Here is a 20185-nt window from a genome sequence, read left to right as displayed (position 1 = left end):
TAATGAAACTACTGGTCTGTAGTAGGAAGCTCACTGAGTTTTACAGAGACTGGAGTAAGACTGTACAACCTAATACTTAAATTCAGAGTTGAAATGCATATGTCCGATTTAGGATTCATGCCCTATAGTTTTCACATGCGTCACATATATACATGCGTATGCATACCTAAACATGCATAAAATTAATGCTTACTACACCCCCATGCTTGTACTTTCCATTGGCTAACTGCTGCTGGACAAGAAGAGATAGAAAAGGATTACTTTACTAAAAAAAATAAACAAAACCCATTGAGAACTGCAGTAATGTACTAAATGATATTGTTGCATTTGTATTTGGTTTACTTTTCTATGAGTGCTACACAGGGAGATTGATTATGGGCGAAGGTTATGTTACGTGTCTGGAACAAACCACATAATTCTTTTTGTATGTCATCCCAAAGAGTACTCCCAGAGAAGATGCTTCTACTTTAATATTGATTTTTTTTTTTTTTTTAACCTGATGGGATCGGGTTATATTAATCTGTTTCTCAACATTAAGTATGCAAATACACTATCATAGAACTATAGAATCTTTGAATCACCGAATCATTCAATAGTTTGGGTTGGAAGGGACCTCAAAGATCATCTATCTCAGCTCCCCTGCCATGGGCAGGACACCATCCACTGGACCAAGTTGTCCAAGGGCCCATTCAACCTGGCCTTTAACGCTGCCAGGGAGGACACATCCACAGCTTCTTTAGGCAACCCATCCCAGTGCCTCACTACCCTCACAGTGAAGAATTTCTTCTATATATCTTGTCCTGGGTTTGGCTAGGATAGGATTAATATTCACCAGAAGTTAGGGTGGAACACAGCCAGTACAAGTGACCCAAACTAGTTAAAGGGGTTATTAAATATATATGACATCATGCTCAGTATAAAAAGGGGTTTGTTAGGGAGGGTTGGCACAACTTCAGAATGAGCCACTCAGGAACAGTCCTGCTTCATGATGAGTCCAAGCTGTACAGTCTGAATTGTACAGTTTGCTGAGAAATTTCGTTGTGTATCAACAGTTTTGTATATTTTGTTGTAAGTCCTGTTGTTATTCCCCTCTCTCTACTACATTTCAGTAGATGCTGCATTCTTTTAGGGAGGAGCAGTAGTTTAAACCCCCAGACATAGAGACCATGTTCAAAGGACGCAGAGGAAGTGAGTACACATTATTAAAAGGCTACAGGAGTACCCTGGAATATCTCTGTGCTCTTAGGGGGAAAGAAGAACCAGCTTCCTCTCTAGATATTTTGTGTATCATTGCTTAAAGATTGTTTTCCAGACAAATGTGTTTAGTAAATTTGAGCTAAATTCAAGTTACCAAGTTTGAGTTACAATAATTGGGTATCCAAACTGTTTTTAGCAGCTAGATTCTCAAATGAAAACACTGCAACAATGAAATATCTACAATAATTTTGTTGTTTTGATTTTATTTCATGGCCTACTGCAGTTTTATTTGTTGTCATGTATCAATAATAACGGATTTAATTTTCACAGCAGTATTTTTGTTCTGTCCCAGTTACGTCACACCTCTGCCTATGTAAACTCTTCCACCTGTTAATTTATTTTCTCCTGAGAGTTTCAGTTCTTAAGCATATGCCAGATGTTTTGTTTATCTTTTGATCTTCAGCTACATTTATTACCTGGAAGAGGTCACAAAAATCTGATTAACAAATCATAGAATCATAGAATTGTAGGGGTTGGAAGGGACCTCGAGAGATCATCGGGTCCAACCCCCCTGCCAGAGCTGCTCCCTAGGACATATCACTCAGATCAGCGTCCAGATGGGTCTTGAATATCTCCAGAGAAGGAGACTCCACCACCTCCCTGGGCAGCCTGTCCCAGGGCTCTGTCACCCTCACTGTGAAAAAGTTTTTCCGCATGTTGGTGCGGAACTTCTTATGCCCTAACTTGCAGCCATTGCCCCTTGTCCTATCCCCACAGACCACTGAAAAGGGGCTGGCTGATTCCCCCTGCATCCCCGGCTTCAGATAATTATAAACTTTAATTAGGTCCCCCCTTAGTCTTCTCTTCTCAAGGGTGAAGAGTCCCAACTTACTCAGCGTTTCCTCATAGGGGAGATGCTCCAGGCCCTTAATCATCTTCGTAGCCTTTCTTTGGACTCTTTCCAGTAGATCCCTGTGCTTTTTATTCCAAGGAGCCCAGAACTGGACACAATACTCCAGGTGGGACCTGACCAGGGCAGAGTAGAGGGGGAGGATCACCTCCTTTGACCTGCTGGCTATACTCCTCCAGATGTACCCCAGGATCTCATTGGCTCTCTTAAATGATGACAAACCATGTCATTATATATCAAAGAAAAAACAAAAAACAAAAAACTTGAGAAGAGGTCAAAGAACAGTGACCACATTAATGAACAGTATCTGTAAAATACCTGGAAATAAGGTCACATTCAGTCATTCATAAGTTCTATAAGCTAGAGGAAAACCCCAAATTGACCTGCATTTGAGTGTCTAAGTCTTATTTTCCTACCTCATTTGACCAACACTTTTCCACCTAAGAATTTTTAGTATCTTTCCTATTTTTTGCTATTTTTTACTGGTTTATCTTTTTTTTTTTAGGGGAAAGCATCTGGTTCAATAGAAAATATTCATGTCTGGAAAAGGACTCACACGGTAGTCATGTATCCAAATTTCAGTGAAGTATAGTCCAATGCATATTAGAATTCTGAATAGGAGATTTGAGGATGTACTCAAAAGGGTCTCAAACTTCCTTTTACTGTCTTAAATGCATTTCAAATAGTTCAAATTTTTTATCATATTGGTCTTTTAATTTTTTAGCTCCTTAAAGCTGATGGAAGGTAACTAAATCCCCAAACAATATGTAAAAGTTTTCAATTTTCCAGTAGCTTATGGTCAGCCATAATCTTAAAACAGTTTGCAAAAATTGCATATCTTGTGAAGATAGAGTTCACATATCAAATTGTTTTTTCACCTGGGTCATCTTGTAGAATACTCAATTCAAAAGTACCTTGAATTCAGGTTAATTATTTCTGAAGTCTTCAAAAATACAGGAAATTATTTCTAAATAGTCTTCATAGTAAAAGGGCTCAACTAGTTCTGCCTATGACTGTTATTTCCTGAAGAGGTAATGATGCTATAAGCTTTTGTGCTCTATTTGGCTCATGCAACAGTTCAAAATCTTACCAGAAATCTGTGCATTTTATTAGCCTAGAAGTATTATTTATTTTTTTATTTATTTCCCTTCTTCATATTTTCACATACTGTTTTTGTCATTCCCAAAACACCATTTCTTATCACACATACAAGTTCCATTGAAGAACTGCAAACTCAGCACACTGCAATCTGTCACCTGCAGACTCGGGAAGACAGAGTAGGAAGGAGACTCCTTTCATTGCCTCTATGTCTGCTATATTTCATTCTTTGTAAGATTTGTGGGTTTTCATTTTTACAAAGAGTAAGTGACATGGCAAAAAAAAGTGTCAGTTCTGTCAATTGCAGCTGTCTCCATCACTTCAAAGAAATTCTTTTCCTCACAAAGGTTAAAGTAAAAAGCAAACACACACAAACCTTTCCATACTCAGAAAAGGAAGTTGTCTCAATGTGTTTAGAGGTTTTATAGGCTTCAACACTTCAGGATCCATCCACTGTCACAGGCAAAGAGAAATATCATACCTGGATGCATCTTGTTCTGCTACATAATCTACATTCACTCTATGTGACTTAGGGGTTTTAATTTTAGTACCTGTGTCAGAACCCTGCTGTAACGTCTTCCTAGAGTGAACTGGAAGCAATGTAGACACTGTCATAAACCATCTACATTCTCAATAAGCAGCCTAATAAAGCCAGTTAAAGATGAGCATTCCTGATATGTGAAAAGTCAGCGCAGTCAGGTGAAGTCTCTGATGACTGGAAGAAGGGAAAAATTACACTCATTTTTAAAAAGCGTAGAAAGGAGGACCCTAGGATATACTGACCTGTTAGGCTCACCTCTGTGCCTGGGAAGATTATGGAAAGGATCCTTCTAGAAGCTATGCTAAGGCACATAGAGGACAGGGACATGATTCGAGACTGCCAGCATGGCTTTACTAGAGGCAAGTCCTGCCTGACCGTGCTAGTGGCTTTCTACAGTGGATGCCTGGAGCATCTTCCCTATGAGGAAAGGCTGAGTAAGTTGGGACTCTTCACCCTTGAGAAGAGAAGACTAAGGGGGGACCTAATTAAAGTTTATAATTATCTGAAGCCGGGGATGCAGGGGGAATCAGCCAGCCCCTTTTCAGTGGTCTGTGGGGATAGGACAAGGGGCAATGGCTGCAAGTTGGAGCACAAGAAGTTCCGTACAAACATGTGGAAAACCTTTTTCACAGTGAGGGTGACAGAGCCCTGGAATAGGCTGCCCAGGGAGGTGGTGGAGTTTCCATCTCTGGAGATATTCAAGACCCGCCTGGACGCCTATCTGAGTGGTATTTCCTAGGGAGCTGCTTTGGCAGGGGGGTTGGACCCGATGATCTCTCGAGGTACCTTCCAACCCCTACAATTCTATGATTCTGTGATTCTATGACAAGTGCAAGGTCGTGCACTTGAGTTGGGACCATCCTTGCAATCAATACAGTCTGGGGGATCATGCGATAGAGACCAGACCTGCGGAAAAGGACTTGTGTGTAATGATGGACAAAAAGCTGGTCATGAGCCAACAAGGTACATGCGCAGCCCAGAAAGCCAAACATATCCTGGGTTGCATCAAAAGAAGTGTGGCCAGCAGATGGAGGGAGGTGATTCTCCCACTCTGTTCTGTTGAGATCCCCCACATGGAGTACTGGAGTCAAACTCTGGAGCCCTCAGCACAAGAAGGACACAGACCTTTCACCTGGAAATGAAACTGGCAAGGGACATAAAAAGATAATAAAAAGGGTTTTTTTAGATATGTGAATAGTAAGAGGATGACCAGGGATAATGTGGGTCCCCTGCTGAAAAAAGCGGGTGTCCAGGTAACGGGGGATGCTGAGAAGGTGGAGATACTGAACACCTTCTTTGCTTCAGTCTTCACTTCAAAAGCCCCTCGGGACCCACAGACACTGGAAGAAAGTAATAGAGTTTGGGAAATGAAGAGCTTCCCTCTGGTTGAGGTAGGGGTGGTCCAGGAGCGTCTCAAAGGGATTACTGCACATAAATCCATGGGCCCAGATGGGATGCATCCACATGTCCTGAGGGAGCTGGCAGAGGTGATTGCTGAGCCACTCTCTATCATCTTCGACGGGTCTTGGAGAACAGGAGAAGCACCTGAAGACTGGAGGATAGCAAATATCACTCCAGTCTTTAAAAAGGGCAAGAAGGAGGATCCCAGTAACTATAGGACTCAATTCTGTCCCTGGAAAGGTGATGGAACAGCTTTATCTGGATGCCATCTCCAAGCAATTGGAAGAGAAGAAGGTCATGAGGAGTAGTCAGCATGGATTCACCAAGGGGAATCCAGTCCACCAATCTCATAGCCTTCTATGATGTCATCACCGGCTGGGTGAGCAGTGGATGTCATCTACCTTGACTTCAGCAAGGCTTTTGATACTGTCTCCCATGACATCCTGATAGCAAAGCTGAGAGAGCATGGGATAGAGGAGTGGACAGTGAGGTGGGTTGAGAACTAGCTGTTGGGCCGAGCTCAGAGGGTGGTGATCAGTGGAGCAGAGTCTGGAGACCTGTGACTAGTGGTGTTGCCCAGGGCCTGGTGTTGGGTCCAGTCCTGTTTAGTATCTTCATTGACGACCTTGATGAGGGAATAGCATCCACCCTCAGCAAGTATGCTGATGATACAAAGCTGGGAGGAGTGGCTGACACGCAGGAACACTGTGCTGCCATCCAGAGAGACCTGGACAGGCTGGAGAGCTGGGCAGGGAGAAACCGAACGAAGTTCAACAAAAGCAAGTGTAGAGTCTTGCACCTGGGAAGGAACAACCATTTTTATCAGTACAGGCTGGGGGATGACCTGCTGGAGAAGACCTCTGCAGAGAAGGACCTGGGGGTCCTGGTGAATGACAGGTTGTCCATGAGCCAGAAGTGTGCCCTGGTGGCTTAGAGGGCCAATGGGATCCTGGGATGCATCAAGAGGAGTGTGGCCAGCAGGTCGAAGGAGGTGATCCTCCCCCTCTACTCTGCCCTGGTCAGGCCCCACCTGGACTATTGTGTTCAGTTCTGGGCTCCCTGGTATAAAAAAGACAGGGATGTCCTGGAAAGAGTCCAGAGGAGGGCTACAAAGATGACTAAGGGGCTGGAGCATCTCCACTATGAGGAAAGGCTGAGTCAGCTGGGACTGTTCAAGTCTCCATCCTGTCTGGATGCCTATGTGTGCAACATGAGCTAGGGAGCTGCTTTGGCAGGGGCTTTGGACCTGATGATCTCTTGAGGTCCCTTCCAACCCCTATGATTCTATGATTCTATGACCTCTTGGAGCAGGTCCAAAAGAGTGCCACATGGATGGTCAGAGGGCTGGAGCACTTCTCTCCTACAAAGACAGGCTGAGAGAGTTTGGGTTGTTCAGCCTGGAGAAGAGAAGGCTCAGGGAGTCCTTATAGCAACCTTCCAGTTCCTGAAGAGGACCTACAGGAAAGATGGAGAAGGACTGTTTGCAAGGGCATGTTGCGAAAGGACGAGGGGCAGTGGTTTTAAACTACAGCAGGGTAGGTTTAGATTAGACATTAGGAAGACGTTCTTCACTGTGAGGGTGGTGAAACAGTGCAACAAGTTGTCCTGAGAGAGATGGTGGAGGCCCCATCCCTAAAGGCATTCAAGGTCAGGCTTGATGAACATCTGAGCAAGCTGATCTAGTTAAAGATGTCCCTGCTTACTGCAGGGGGGGTGGACTAGATGACCTTTAAAGGTCCCTTTAAATCTAATGGCTTCTATGAAAATTCTATGAATTTTCAATTCAGCTAAACTTAGCCTGGTCAACATAAGTAAATAAAGAGAACAGCAAGACAGCTTTGTAACCTTTGCTTCTCTCTTATGACTTATAAAGAGAAAAAAAAAAGACCCTCAAAACACATAGATTTCTACATATCTCGATATCTAGACATCTAGATAGACATGCAAAGCAACTATTTGAATGCCTTTCAATAGAAAACATCTACAGGGTATATACACCGTGTTAACATAGCAGTATATCAGAACCTTCTTCTTACTATCGTTATGAAATGTTTACTCTGTTTATAAATATGAAGAGGAAAGTTATCTCGTCATTATGTATTTTAGGAAAGTGAGCACAGAGACATGTCTGGGATTTGTGTATTGTCACTAAAAAGATCTCATTTCATTAACAGCATTCACTGGAAACATTATGTCACAGTATCAGCTTTTATTTTGGCTGAGAAGATGCAAATGTTTCTAATAAGACCTTTTATGTCCTGAGTTAGCAAAAATTGAATGCACCCAACATAATAACACTACAGAAAATCACCATGAAAAGAGATCGCTGTTACCATAATGAAACAGACACTTTAAAGATATTCTATTCAAAGCCTTTATTTCTCTCTACAACTTTGACCTGCTGACAATATGAATCAGTTTTTAATGCATTTTGTGTTAGTACTTTGTGTCAGGAAATCCCAGTACTCTGCAACAAGCTCTCATCCTTACAGGTTAAGGAAAGAGATGAGATACTGCTGAAAGCGAACTATTAACGCTGCTGATAAATCCAGTAGATCCATAACAATTCTTTATATTGTTTCTGACCACTTCTTTTTGTTTCCCACATGCAATCTTTGTAAAGTGCCCTTTCATTTTAACTGCATTTATTTATTCTTGCTCTTCTCTTTTCTACTTCAGTCAGCCGTGGAGTATAACACATCCTGAGAAGCAGCTCTGCTTTGTACTCTTGATTGTCAGCGAGACTCTTTAGAAATAAATTCTTCAGAAAATAGAGCCTCAACCTGAAGAAGACCAAATTCTGCTACATAACTGCTTAGAGATTGCAGTTTCACGGGATTAAATTTTTATGGGATTACAGCATGGGAAAAGAGAATAGAATTGATTTATTTTCCTAACTATGAAGAGACTAAAACTTCTGAAAAAGATCTATGAGGAAAGTGTTACAGGGTTTTTTTTGTTGATTTTTTTTTAAGTACCAGAAGCTGCTCACCAGGGAGAGGAAAGCATAGGACCGTGTTTTTCCTGTTTTCTCCCCCATAAACCTCCACTGATTATTTAAAGAAAAGTTTTTAAAGTCCCTGGAGCACCATATCAAGGGCAAGTATCACCATTTTCTTGGATGCTCCTCTAGTAGGCATACACGTTTGTGACTCTTCAACTCAGGATGTTTTTGACATTTGAGTCTTTGTATTAAACACAGTAGCTCAGTTTCTATAAGAAGGCTGGAGAGAGTCCTTATCAAGAGATGGCTTTAGCAGCCCTTCCAAATATGCAATTTAGAACACTCCCTGAAGAGTAACAGATTTTTCTTACCTCCTCAGTCAGTTGCTCTTCCATCACACAAATCAAAGTTGCATCTTCTTTCATTGTGTTCTACAGGAGTGACCAGTATGCGATACTTTGGTTGAAAAAGAATAAATAAAGGAATCAGAGGAAAAAAGAAAAACAGAAAGATTAAGCCATGAAAACCTTTGGATGGTGAAACCAAAATGGATGGAACCTTGCAGCCTTTAACAAAGTGTTTGAAGGACAAGTTTAAAGCCAAAAGCCATGTGAGCTCCAGGCATCTGCACTGACTGCAAGCGACTTCCTCCCCAGTGCACTGGCTGATCTGGTGGCATCTGAAACACCAGTTTTACTCCATGCATTATAATGTTAGTGGGTCTTCCTAGCACTGTGATCTGTAGGTTGCTTCATGGCCTAAATTTCTCTTCTTTGACTGAAACACAGAGTGAAATCTTAGTTACCTTGAGTTAGTTGTAAAATTAGTGAAGTAAACACTTCCAGTGCTTACCAAAGACCCGAATTGCCTCTAAAAAAAAAAAGATTCTTTATCTCTCTGCTCACAGTAGAGGGCACAGATGGCTTCACTAAATCACCCAAACAAGATAGGATGAATTTAGCCTTCGGAGTTTATCAGTTAGGTATGATAGTCGTTACATTTTAGAACTGTAGGTCTTTTTTCAGCTCTGATGCTAAGGATCAGATGTCTCTCTATAATCTATGTTTTATGATCTCATTATAGTCTGTCAAGCTTTACTTAGTGGAGCTGAGAGGTTGATACACATGATGTGTCATCACCAGTGGGATATGAATGCCTATCCATAGTTTTCTCATGTCATTGTAGGTGCTGTCTTGGACTTTCAGCATCTAGCTACCACTCTAGAAAGGCACAAGTCTCCATGACAGCCCTGTGCACAGGTTTGAGATGCTCAAGGGCATTTTAGATAGCACTTGATATTAATTTTCATAGCAGCTAAACCTCACCCTGAACACCTACTTTAGAGCAAGCTGAAGCACTCTCTAGTTCTATTGACTCTGTTGATGAGACTCACAGACTACAAGGGAAGCTTAGGCTCCTAGCTCACTGGTCGATACCGGTCAATAGACATTTCAACGTAGACATCTAAGTATGGAAATGAATCACATCAGACTCACTTCAACACACACAGGTTGAATGAATGCCTCCTAAAATATCCAGAGCATCCACACTGGGCTGGCAGGTGCAATGGAAAGCTTGCACTCTTACAGACTGGCAGCTGGAGGCCAGGTGGGATACCTTAAGGCATCTCAAGTAGCACTAGGTGCTGACACATAGGCAGAAAATTCAACCTGTCACTCCTGTTCTGCATAAAGAGGTAAGAGTTCTCACCTCACTGACTTGCTCTGAAGATAAATATCTAACCAAAGCTTTGAAGTTGGTGAATAAGACCAAATAGTTAGGACAGAAGATTGAATTGACATTGATAGGGCTGCTGGAAGTAAAGTAACATCCTCCTTGATGCTTAAAAGGTAAGTCCACAGTTCAACTGATTCCATATAGCAGATTTCAATTAAGTGCTTACTACTTACCAGCAGCATTAGCCAGAAACACAAAAACCTGCAGCTCAAACATTTAAGCATATATTTGTTTTCACAAGCAGTGGAATGAATGACTGCATCATAAATGATTCAATATTCCTTCATTCAGAGTGAAGTTTTCTTAGCACTTGTTCAAAATACTCTGTTATCAGTTATATTTAGGAGTTGAAATTTGGCCTTTAAAATTCTCTCCCTAATGAAACTTGAATGAAAATATAGCAGAAATCACTGAAACATTAGTGTACAGCATGTTAGAAAGAGTATGCAGCCTATCAATCTGTGCTGATAAGAAAGTCTTTTTCTCTTCCATAATGTGAAAAACAGAGCTGTTAAACTTTGAATCTGTGAGCCAGAATCTTTGAATCCCACTATCCCAGAAATATATCTTTATTTACTTTATTAACCACAGCAGTAGGGCCCTATACTTTTTATACAAGTAGTAGTTGCTAAGACAGATAAAAGTCACAGGAATTAGTCTTATGCTTTATTAATAGTGTGGGAAATGTTCTAAGGAAACTATTTAAAAGCTTGTAATTTAGTGGTTCCTAACGTTGCTGTGTTATGAAATTTTAAATTATTGGCAACATGTCATAATTTACAGTGTCATGAGTTAAAGCATGTGCAAAAATACCTGTGCAGGCAGTGTTGCTCTCTCCTTTTCAGTCTCTGTACCAGACTGAACCAGCAGATAAGAAGATAAAACTACCATCTGCATTCTGAGAAGCAGGAAATCAAAAATTTTGGCTCGGAAACAAATGAAAGTGCAGGTGCTGAAAATCTTTATTTCCATTTAAATTTTTACTAGACACCTTTAAAATAAAATTATTTGGTAAGCAAGAGGAATGTGCTTACCCTCTCAAACCTGAGATCTAAAGGAGAGCTGTCTAAATTGAAGTTCTGCATCTCAGCTGGCAAATATTTTGTAATTAATTGTTTCATTTTGCTTTTCCCTGTAAGTTACATGAGTGAGAAGGAATGTACATAGAAACTAATGGCTGAGAGAAGCTGCTCACAAGCACGGTACAGGGAAAGTGGCAGTCACCTTCCTGCATGGCTCTGATAATGCACCTGAATCATGAAAAGAAACACTCTGCATGTTCAGCTGATGATTTCTTCATGGTGGTGCTCATTTATGACAAATTGAGAGGTATTTTTGTGGTGCGAGTCACTGCTTCCTGAGAATGCCTTGCTTTGAGCCAGGACGTAAAATGCTAGTCATGGATTACCCATCCTCTTCATGTGTTTGAGTATTTTAATGAGAAACCTTCCCAAAATAGCAGTTGGGGGCAGAAAACATACAATGAAACTCCAGTCAGCGACCAGGGGCCTGTCAGTGCTTTCAGGAAGGCCAAGTTTTTGTTCCAGCACTGTACCTCTCATCAGATGTCCTCTGAAGATAGGGGGAGCTTTTTACATCGTCCTCAGTGAACTCTGGCACAGGTGCGTGTTTGAACCTTGATACTGAAAAATGGACTTTAAAGGCCACAAGATTTATTGCCTTCTGAGTTTTGACATAAGAAAAAGCAATGTGAGGTAATTCCCCATCCACGCTTTCAGATTTCATCCTTTATTGATATTCAACCAGGTGTTGGGTTAATTTTGCATCAAAACAGTAACTTCAAAGAGTTCTTTTCAAAAGAATAAAATTAAAGAGAAAGAGGAGACTGTGCTGATTTTCTCTGGCCACTGCCACTGGGCTTGCTGCCCATTTCTTGTCTTTTATTTTTTAATTTGTTAATTCTAATGAAAGTGTTTGCATGGCAAGTTTAAGAGGTGTTGGCAATATAAAGCCTAGGACAATGTCATTTTTTATAAAAATGAGCAAAGAGCACCCACTCAGAGTCTAAGATTGTTCAATGGATACTGTAAATGAATGAGACATTTATTTTTGTGCCAACTCAACTACCAGTGTCGACAAGATTTGCATATATTTTGGCAAGTGCACCGCACAAGGTGGTAATAAAATAGGCCTTTTATATCTGAGTCTAATTTACTTTAGTTGTACTCATTAAAAATGTGTTTTCATGGGAAAGGGATTTTGCTACAGGATTTCAGTAAGGAATACTTTGGAATGTCTCATAAATGTTTGCTGTATAGCCAGGATCAAGCATTTTTCCACTAAGAGAGAACATTTCTTTTTGAGAAAAAAAAAAAATCTCAAGTTCTATGAATTTAAGATTCCTTTTTTTTTTTTTTTAATCATTGCTAGGCTTGACATTGCAGGCCTAAATATTCTTATAACTTGCTGCTCCCAGCTCTATGTTTTTTAAGTAGCATAAAATATGAACTTGAAAAAAAAATGCACAAGCCACCTTGCGTATTTTGCCATCTTCAGTGACATTACCTACTGAAAGGCTGCTCAATGCGTAAAGTGTTTTTCACAAGTAGTGGTGTTGGTATGGCTGAAGGTGCGATTTCAAACCAATTTTCTTGAAATGTGTAGAAAATTGTGTAAGCAAAATGCTTCATGAGCAGTACTTTGTTTTTTAACAGGCTCATACCATTATATTTTATTATGCATTAGAAACGTGCTTGAACTAAACAAATACTAAAAAAAAAAAAGAGAAACAAGAACAGCACATTTAAACTCAGCAAGCTTAATCAAACAGGTTTAAGACTATGCATTTGTTGAACCTGAATAAAAATATCTACCCCATATCACGTGAACACACACTGAAGAATCAGGCTTATGGCTTTATTGTATTTCTAAAGTCTTGGGTTTGTTCCTGTTTAAATTGTCTTGAGAAGATATGAGACTGATAATTCAAACAAGAGAAAAGCACTTACAAGAAGTCTGTCTTTCAGTTACCTCATCTCCTTACTGGAGAAAAAAAATACAAGGGGATCCAACTTCCCCACCACAGCAATACAGAGCATCTGTAATACTGAAGCCATCTGCAAAAAAATAAAAAATCATGTAATTTTTCTTCAGAGGTAATAAACGATGTCTGTTTGTGACAGACACATTTTGTAACATAGGCATACATGCCATTTTCATACTTTAATAATATGAAAATAAATTTTAATATGAAAATAAATTTAAAAGGTGAAGGTGATTAACCACAAACCTCTGACAGGCTGAAATTTTTTTCATAGAACACAGCTACCAAACACTGCATAAACAGAAAATATTCTAACCTGAAAAATATAGCTATTTCTTGTAGTTAGATGGGCAAAATCTGAGCATTATGTTAATACTCTTATGTAGGCTAAGCAGAACCAGTATCTATAGGAAGATTCAGTATTTCAATAAGGTCAAGGTGAAGTAGTGTGCCAGCCACAGAGAGAAAAATCAAACACTGCCTCAAATTGCATTCCCTGCTTTAAAAACAGGTATCAGCTGCCGCCCCACTTACATCGGCTGAAATACAAATGTCTTTGCTGGTAATTTCAAGGAATACAGCATAAACACACATGAATGATTCTGAAGTGCACTAATTTGGGGATATATTGTGATATGTCAGACGAGATAGCCAGCACACAAGCATTTGTGAAATGTACATTTCTTATAACTAAAATAATATTTAGCTTTATACTCACAAATTCTAGGAGACAGAGAATAAGTTATTATGAAAATATATAGCTTTAATTTGCAGACATATAAACACTTTTGGTACATTACAGACATATGATGCTGGAAATCAAAATAATCAGTTTTAAGCATAACACTAATTTATCTTGTTCACACAGAGAAAATGGATGTAATCATCATACAAAAGATAGTCCTCAGCTCTTAAAATGAAGTGAAAGTGATACATCACTGATAAACCTGCTGCTTTGTTGCAGAGGATACAGCAAAGAATAAATTACCAAGAGAATATGTCACCAGTCTTACAAGTTAGATTTTGGATCTAATCCAAAACCAAAGCCAATGAAAAGGAGCCAGGAATGGTCGCCAAAAGTCAGAAACAAGATCTTTCACATGAAATACCAATCCAGAAAAGAGCAACAGTCAGAATAAACTAAGTCCTATAATTCCTTAGAATACGAAGCGATTTTTGTTTTCATCTGGCAGATCAGATTCAGAAGTATCACATGAAAAATCTATTACACAACCAAACTGATGGAGTACTACTGACAGATTGCTCAAAGTACAAAAAATATCACCACTTCTGTGACAACTGAAGATTTAGCCATTCCCTTGCTTCCTTGCATCTGGCATGTTTACGAGGATGAGCATGGGGTTCTGTCATTATTTGCTGTAGGAAATATTAAATATAATTTTCCATAAAAATGACCAGCAGATTGCTGGAGCAAATGATAATGTGGATGAAATCTGGAGCAAATGAAAGATGATATGTCACAGCAGTTCAGATTCTCATTACAATATCTTGCATTCTTGCTCAACAGGAATTGCACTTCTTGTTAATGCCTTTTCTATCCTACTGTATAAGCTTTACTTGTGAGGTAATAAACATTCTGTTTTTTCTTTTTTTTTAATTACTAGTGCATTTTAATGTCTTTATACTTTTAATCGTACATACATTGGGACAGACATTTCTTTTTTTGTGTGTGTGTGGTTAAATGTCTGTATGCCAATGTGTATTTTATATTAAAACCAATGTATTTAAAATATACTCTGTTTATCTCATGGACAGTACCTCGAACAGTTCCCTGCTCCGGAGGATCTGATGCCCTCTTGTGGTTAAAAAGACTTTCAAAACTTGAGTTTAAAGAATCGTCTTACCTTCCCCCTTTTTATGATCACTGATCTTATTGATTTATGGAAGCTGCGAATGATGTCCATGTTTTTATAGACAGGGTGCTAGCTGTTAGTACTAAGGTTTCATAAAAAAGCTGTACACTGAATTTCAATTTTAAAAAACTGTAAACAGCTATTTACAATTATAATATTATTAAGTTATAAATTAGTGGTCCTTCATTGCAACTTCTTTCAATACAACCCACGGCTAGGTATTTCAGAGCTGTCCAAGGTTTTTCAGACGTTGGATTTATCCACAAAGAAAGGTCAAATGTTAGAAATCTCCATGGGTTTCTTCTCCAACATGTGCAGGTTAATTCTTCCATTTAAGGGAATTTGTACTTCCAAGCTTTCATCAGCTCTGTGATGCTTTTTCCCCTTCCTCAGACAGATGTAAATGCCCATCCCCGTTACTAAAGCAATTGAACCCAAGCTTATGATTGACAGAGCTACCAAGGTAGGCATGCAGGATGCTGACTCCATTTTTTTATGTGTAGGCTCTATGGATATTTGTGGCTGCTTTTCTTCTATACTGATGTCAGGCTCTTTCCTTAACAAACTTTCAATATAGCTCTCATTGCTAACAGTGTCATTGACAAAGAGGTTGACCATGACAGTAGAATGGAGAGGTTCTGGATAGCCGTGATCACTGACTTTCACAAGCAGCCGATAGAGGCCATAGTCATTTTGCATCAGTGACTCTTCCAAGGTGATGTTACCAGTTTTAGGATCAATCCTAAACGACTCTGGTCGAGGGCCTCTTCTTCCTATGATGCTGTAAGCTATGACTGCATTCATGCCAGTGTCCTTATCAACAGCATAGACCTCGGTGATGGGAGAGCCAGGAAGGGTAGAAGGAAGAACCAACAAATAAGACATATTAGATTGAGGAAACAAGACCAAAGGGGGGTTGTCATTTATGTCCAGAAGAAGGATAGTTATTTTTGCAGTAGAGGAGAGGGCAGGATCACCGCCATCAACTGCTTCGATCCACAGAACATAGGAGCTTTGCTGCTCCCTGTCCAGGGAGACTTTAGCTCTCAGAACTCCTTTTCCAGTATCTATAACAAAAATGTCGCTCCCATTCAGAACTGAAAGGGCAACCCATCCATTTTGCCCTGCATCAGCATCTGTGACACTTATAACTCCAATTTCACCAAAACCTGGAAAGTTTTCTGGCACAAAAAAGCTGAAATCTTTATTGATAAATCTTGGACTGTTATCGTTTTTATCCAACACAGTGATGGTGACAGTTGCTATCGATTCTCTTGGAGGGAACCCAGAATCTACTGCTTTGACAGTGTACCTGTATTTCTCTTTTTCTTCTCTGTCCAGCTGGGTGGAAACTGTAAGAACTCCAGTGGTTTTATCTAAAGAAAAATAAGAAGGGGCATCAGGGCCTAAAAAATAGGACACTTTCCCTCTTTCTCCACTATCAGCATCTGTAGCATGCAGTTTGGTCAAGAAAGCATTAGGAACGTTGTTCTCCTCAATGGATAATTCTATCAGCTGTTGAGAGAAAACTGGGGAGTTATCATTGTCATCCAGAACCTGTACTTTAATTATTTTATTGACATGAAATCCTTCTGAGTTCCATGCAACTACAGAGATTTCATACAGCTGTTGCGACTCATAGTCCAAAGGCTTTGTGGTCTCTAACAGGTATTCATTATTGTATGGCTTGTATGGTGAAAGTCTGAAGGGCCCATCACCATCCAAGTAGCAGTTGACTTTGTATTTTTCATCAGGGTCTTTGATGGTAAAAAATGCTATTGGTGTGTTGATAGGCTCCAGTTCCTTTAAGTACACCACTCCTTCTGCTTCATTAGCTATGAAACGAGGGACAACTTCAGGTGGCCTCATCATGACTTTGATGATGGTCACTAGCACTGTGATCACAGCAGGGATGCAACCAGGACCGTTGCCCAATATGATCAGCCTGTGGAGCCTTGGAGTGTCCCCATCAACTTTACTGGAAAGCGTGATTGTTCCTGTGCTTTCATTCAGATGGAACAAGTCTTTGGATGGCTGCGGGACCTTCTGGCTGTAGGAGTAGGTGATCTGGGCATTGGATCCAAGGTCCATGTCTACTGCATGGACAGTGGCCACATGGGCCCCTAGACTGGAATTCCCGTAAAGAGTGACATTGAGCTGTGAGTCGCTGAACTGGGGGCAGTTGTCATTGATGTCGCTGATGCCAATAGTGAGGGTGGCACTTCCCATGAGCGGAGGAGTCCCACCATCCTCAGCAATGATGACTGTGACATACTCCTCCCGTGTCTCCCTGTCCAGAGCCCCCATGACAATCAGGTAGGGAGTCCTCTCTCCGTTCTCATTCTCCTCCACGTCAAGGGTGAAGACGCCGTAGTTATCTCGCAGGCGGTAGGTCTGGACACTGTTGGTGCCCACGTCAGGGTCAAGGGCAGGGTGCTCGATAGCCAGACGGGTGTTGACAGGCGCGTTCTCAGGCACTGAGAGGCGGATGTGGGGCACAGGGAAGCGGGGCGCATTGTCGTTGACATCTCGGATAGCAATTTTGACCTTCACTAGGCGGAAGTACTCCTGTGGCAGCACCAGCACATCCAGCAGTAGCAGGCATGAGTCAGGTGAGGAGGAGGAGGAGACAGCAGCTGCTCCCCCAAAGACAGTGGCCTCGCTGCTCTCCATGCACAGGGCTTCCCGGTCGATCTCCATGGCCGAAGTGTGCAGCTCTCCAGACCGGTTGTCCAGCTGCACATACTGTCCCCCCAAGCCACGGGAGGCCAGGGTGAAGGACAGTGGAGGTTGGGAGGCTGCAGGGCGCTGCCCAGCAGCTACTGGCAGCCGCAGGTCACGGGCCAGGCTGCCGATGAGCACGCCAGCGGGCAGCCCCTCGTTGAGGCTGTAGAAGAGCTCGGTGGCGCGGCTGTAACTGGCAAAGCAGTTGAAAGGTCCAACGAAGAGCAGGAAGAGGAGCAAGTGCTGGGGAGAGAGAGAGACACAGGGATGTGGAGAGGGGGTGGTGTTAGAGAAGGAGGGGAGGCAGGAGGCAGCCCCCCGCCCTCGCCCCCTCCCCCTCGCCTACTGCCTCCCCCACTTGCACTTTGAGCAGGGAGTGCGGCATCTGCAACATGAAGCCATCCTCCCTCTCCTCCCATATTCTCCCTCCAGTACAGAAGCTACTTCCAGGGCATCGCCATCTGTCCCCTCCAGGCAACACCAGCTGCATTCCCCACAGCAAATACGCGCTGCCAAGGATGGCCCAGGGGCACCCTGCATCCCCCCGCAACACCAGCAGCACTTGCGCCCCGACGTGCAATCTTCCCTTTTCTTCCCTCTACCCCCTCCTCAAACTCGCCCCCCTTCTCACCAGCAGTGCCTACCCTCCCACCCAAAAGCACATCCCAAGCCGGGGCATCCCCTTGCACATCCCCAAACATTTTCCTGCCCTTTTCCCTTTCCGCATCTGCAATGTGAAACGCGTCCCCCACTCCTCCCATCCTCCCCTCCGTGTCCCAAAGCCTGATCTTCCCGCATGCCCACGGGCCCTGCGGCGCAGCAGGGACGAGCCCTGCACCGCCACCCGCGCCCCGCGACGCCGCGCTCCTGCCGCCGCAGCCCGCGCGAATCTCTTCCCCACCGCGCTGCCGCGGAGCCGGCGGCCCCCCGAACCCACCACGGACCCCCGGCCGCCCCAACACCACCGCGTAGCCCCGCCGGGGTCCCCCTCCAGATGCCGGCTGACAACAGGAGTTGGAACAGAGAAGCCGCGCAGAGGTTGCGCGCATGAAGTTGCCCGCGTTAGCAAGCGCGTCCCCAGCCACTCGCATATGGAAACGGGGCAACTTCGGGCATCACCTCCACGGGGGATTTTTTTTCCTGCTTCTCCCATTTCCCTTTTGCGCAGCTCTCTGTTACAACCCGCGTCGGCAGCAGCAACAACAACAAAACCGAAAAAAAAAACCCAAAACTTTTCACGGCTGCTCTGTGGAGATCGGAGCCGAGAGAAATCAACCCCAACAACCAAACACAGCAAACAACGAATATATATATATATATATATATACACGCGCATGTATATATATGGTTTGGTGGGTTTGGGTTTGTTCTGTTGTTGGTTGGGGGGTGCTTTTTGCCAAAATTTGCTGCTGCGTGCAAAGTCGAGCTCGGAGAGAGGGGGGGGTGGGGGGCAGCAGGACGCGGCGCATCCCCTCCCGCCGCCCCAGCCCTCACCTGCAGGCTGCCGCGGGCGGTGGTGCTGCCGCGACTGCCCGGGGGCCCCATGCCCGGCCACCGCTGCTGCCGCCGGCTGCGCCCGAGCAGCCCGCGCGCTCCGCCGCCCGCCCGGCGCCTCTCCTCCCCGCGGCTGCCCATTCCCCCGCCGCCGCCGCCACCGCCGCCGCGCTGGGCTGGGCTGTGCCCAGGACACTCCCCCTCCGTTCGGGAGGGCTCCGCCGCCGCGGGGAGGGGAGGAGGAGGAGGAGGAGGAGGAGGAAGAAGAAGGAGGTGGGGGTGCTTAGCCAATAGTCACGGGCACGGCAAGGAGGGCGGCGGGCGGTGCGCCCGCGGAGGCTGCCGCAGCGACGCAGGCAGCGGGACCGGCGGGCGGGCGGGCGGGCAGCAGGCAGGGGGCTGGCGGCGCGTCCGCGTCGGAGCGAGTAGGGCGGTGGGGGGTGTGTGTGTGTTTGTGTGTGTGTGTGTGCGCGCAAGAAGCGCTAGGACCCGAGGAAGGTACTCCCGACCGGAAAGTAAAATGGGTAGAAAAAAAAAAAAAAAAGAAAAAAAAGAAATAAAAGAAAAAAAGAAAATAAAATCAATTCGTGCTGTCCTTCCTCTGTGGACAGATCCTGTGAGTATCAGCGGGCAAGGCGAGAATGAATAGCTGGCTGGGTTTAAGGAGCGATGCCGAACCCTACGGAGCAGCTGGTGCCTGCACGAAGTGAAAGGAATGTTTTGAGGAGTTTGCAAGTGTTGTGTTGGTGGAAGGGGCACGTCCTGCCAAATTAGAGCAGCAACTGCAATTTGCTGCTGGCTAGGAACCCAAAGGTCCCCTGCGGCAGAAAATTATGTGCTCTCATTGTACAGTCTCCGGTCACTGTTGGCTGGACTTTCAAGACTGCTGTGGAGCAAGCCATGAAATTATCATCACTCAGGAAACTTTAGATAGCACCAGGCCAATTATACATTTCCTTAACATCGTGGACTATCAAAAGAATAGCTAACCTGCCCTGCCTTCTTTACAATAGCTTTCTGCGAGATCTCAAACAGAATTTGAGATGTCCATCTTCAGCCTTTCAAGTGTTCAGTGGTCTGCATCTGGGATCTTGCTGAGAGTTCAAATATTGGGACTCTGTTAGGAAGCTGCTTTTGTCAAGTACAGTGGAGCTGCCCTTCACAAAGGGAAAGTTTGCACAGGAGACTGAACTGTCTAAATCACACGGTCTGAAGATCACCTTGAATATCTCCATGCTTCATGGCAAGCGCAGTCTGCAGG

General features: G+C 43.3%; 1 protein-coding gene across 1 annotated transcript; it reads right to left on the bottom strand.

The window, feature by feature from the left end:
• Positions 1-14979: 14979 nt before the first annotated feature.
• Positions 14980-18975, bottom strand: PCDH20 (protocadherin 20; the record flags this gene model as incomplete). Its single annotated transcript, XM_084279070.1, has 2 exons — positions 14980-17673; positions 18925-18975. The coding sequence occupies 2 exons, from the start codon at positions 18973-18975 to the stop codon at positions 14980-14982; spliced, it is 2745 nt and encodes a 914-aa protein (XP_084135196.1).
• Positions 18976-20185: the final 1210 nt, after the last annotated feature.

The sequence above is a fragment of the Gallinula chloropus genome (assembly GCF_964237585.1).
Source record: "Gallinula chloropus genome assembly, chromosome: 1".
Classification (NCBI taxonomy): Eukaryota; Metazoa; Chordata; class Aves; order Gruiformes; family Rallidae; genus Gallinula; species Gallinula chloropus.
The sequence above is the reverse complement of the archived record's forward strand: the minus strand, read 5'-3'. Positions and strand labels throughout refer to the sequence as shown.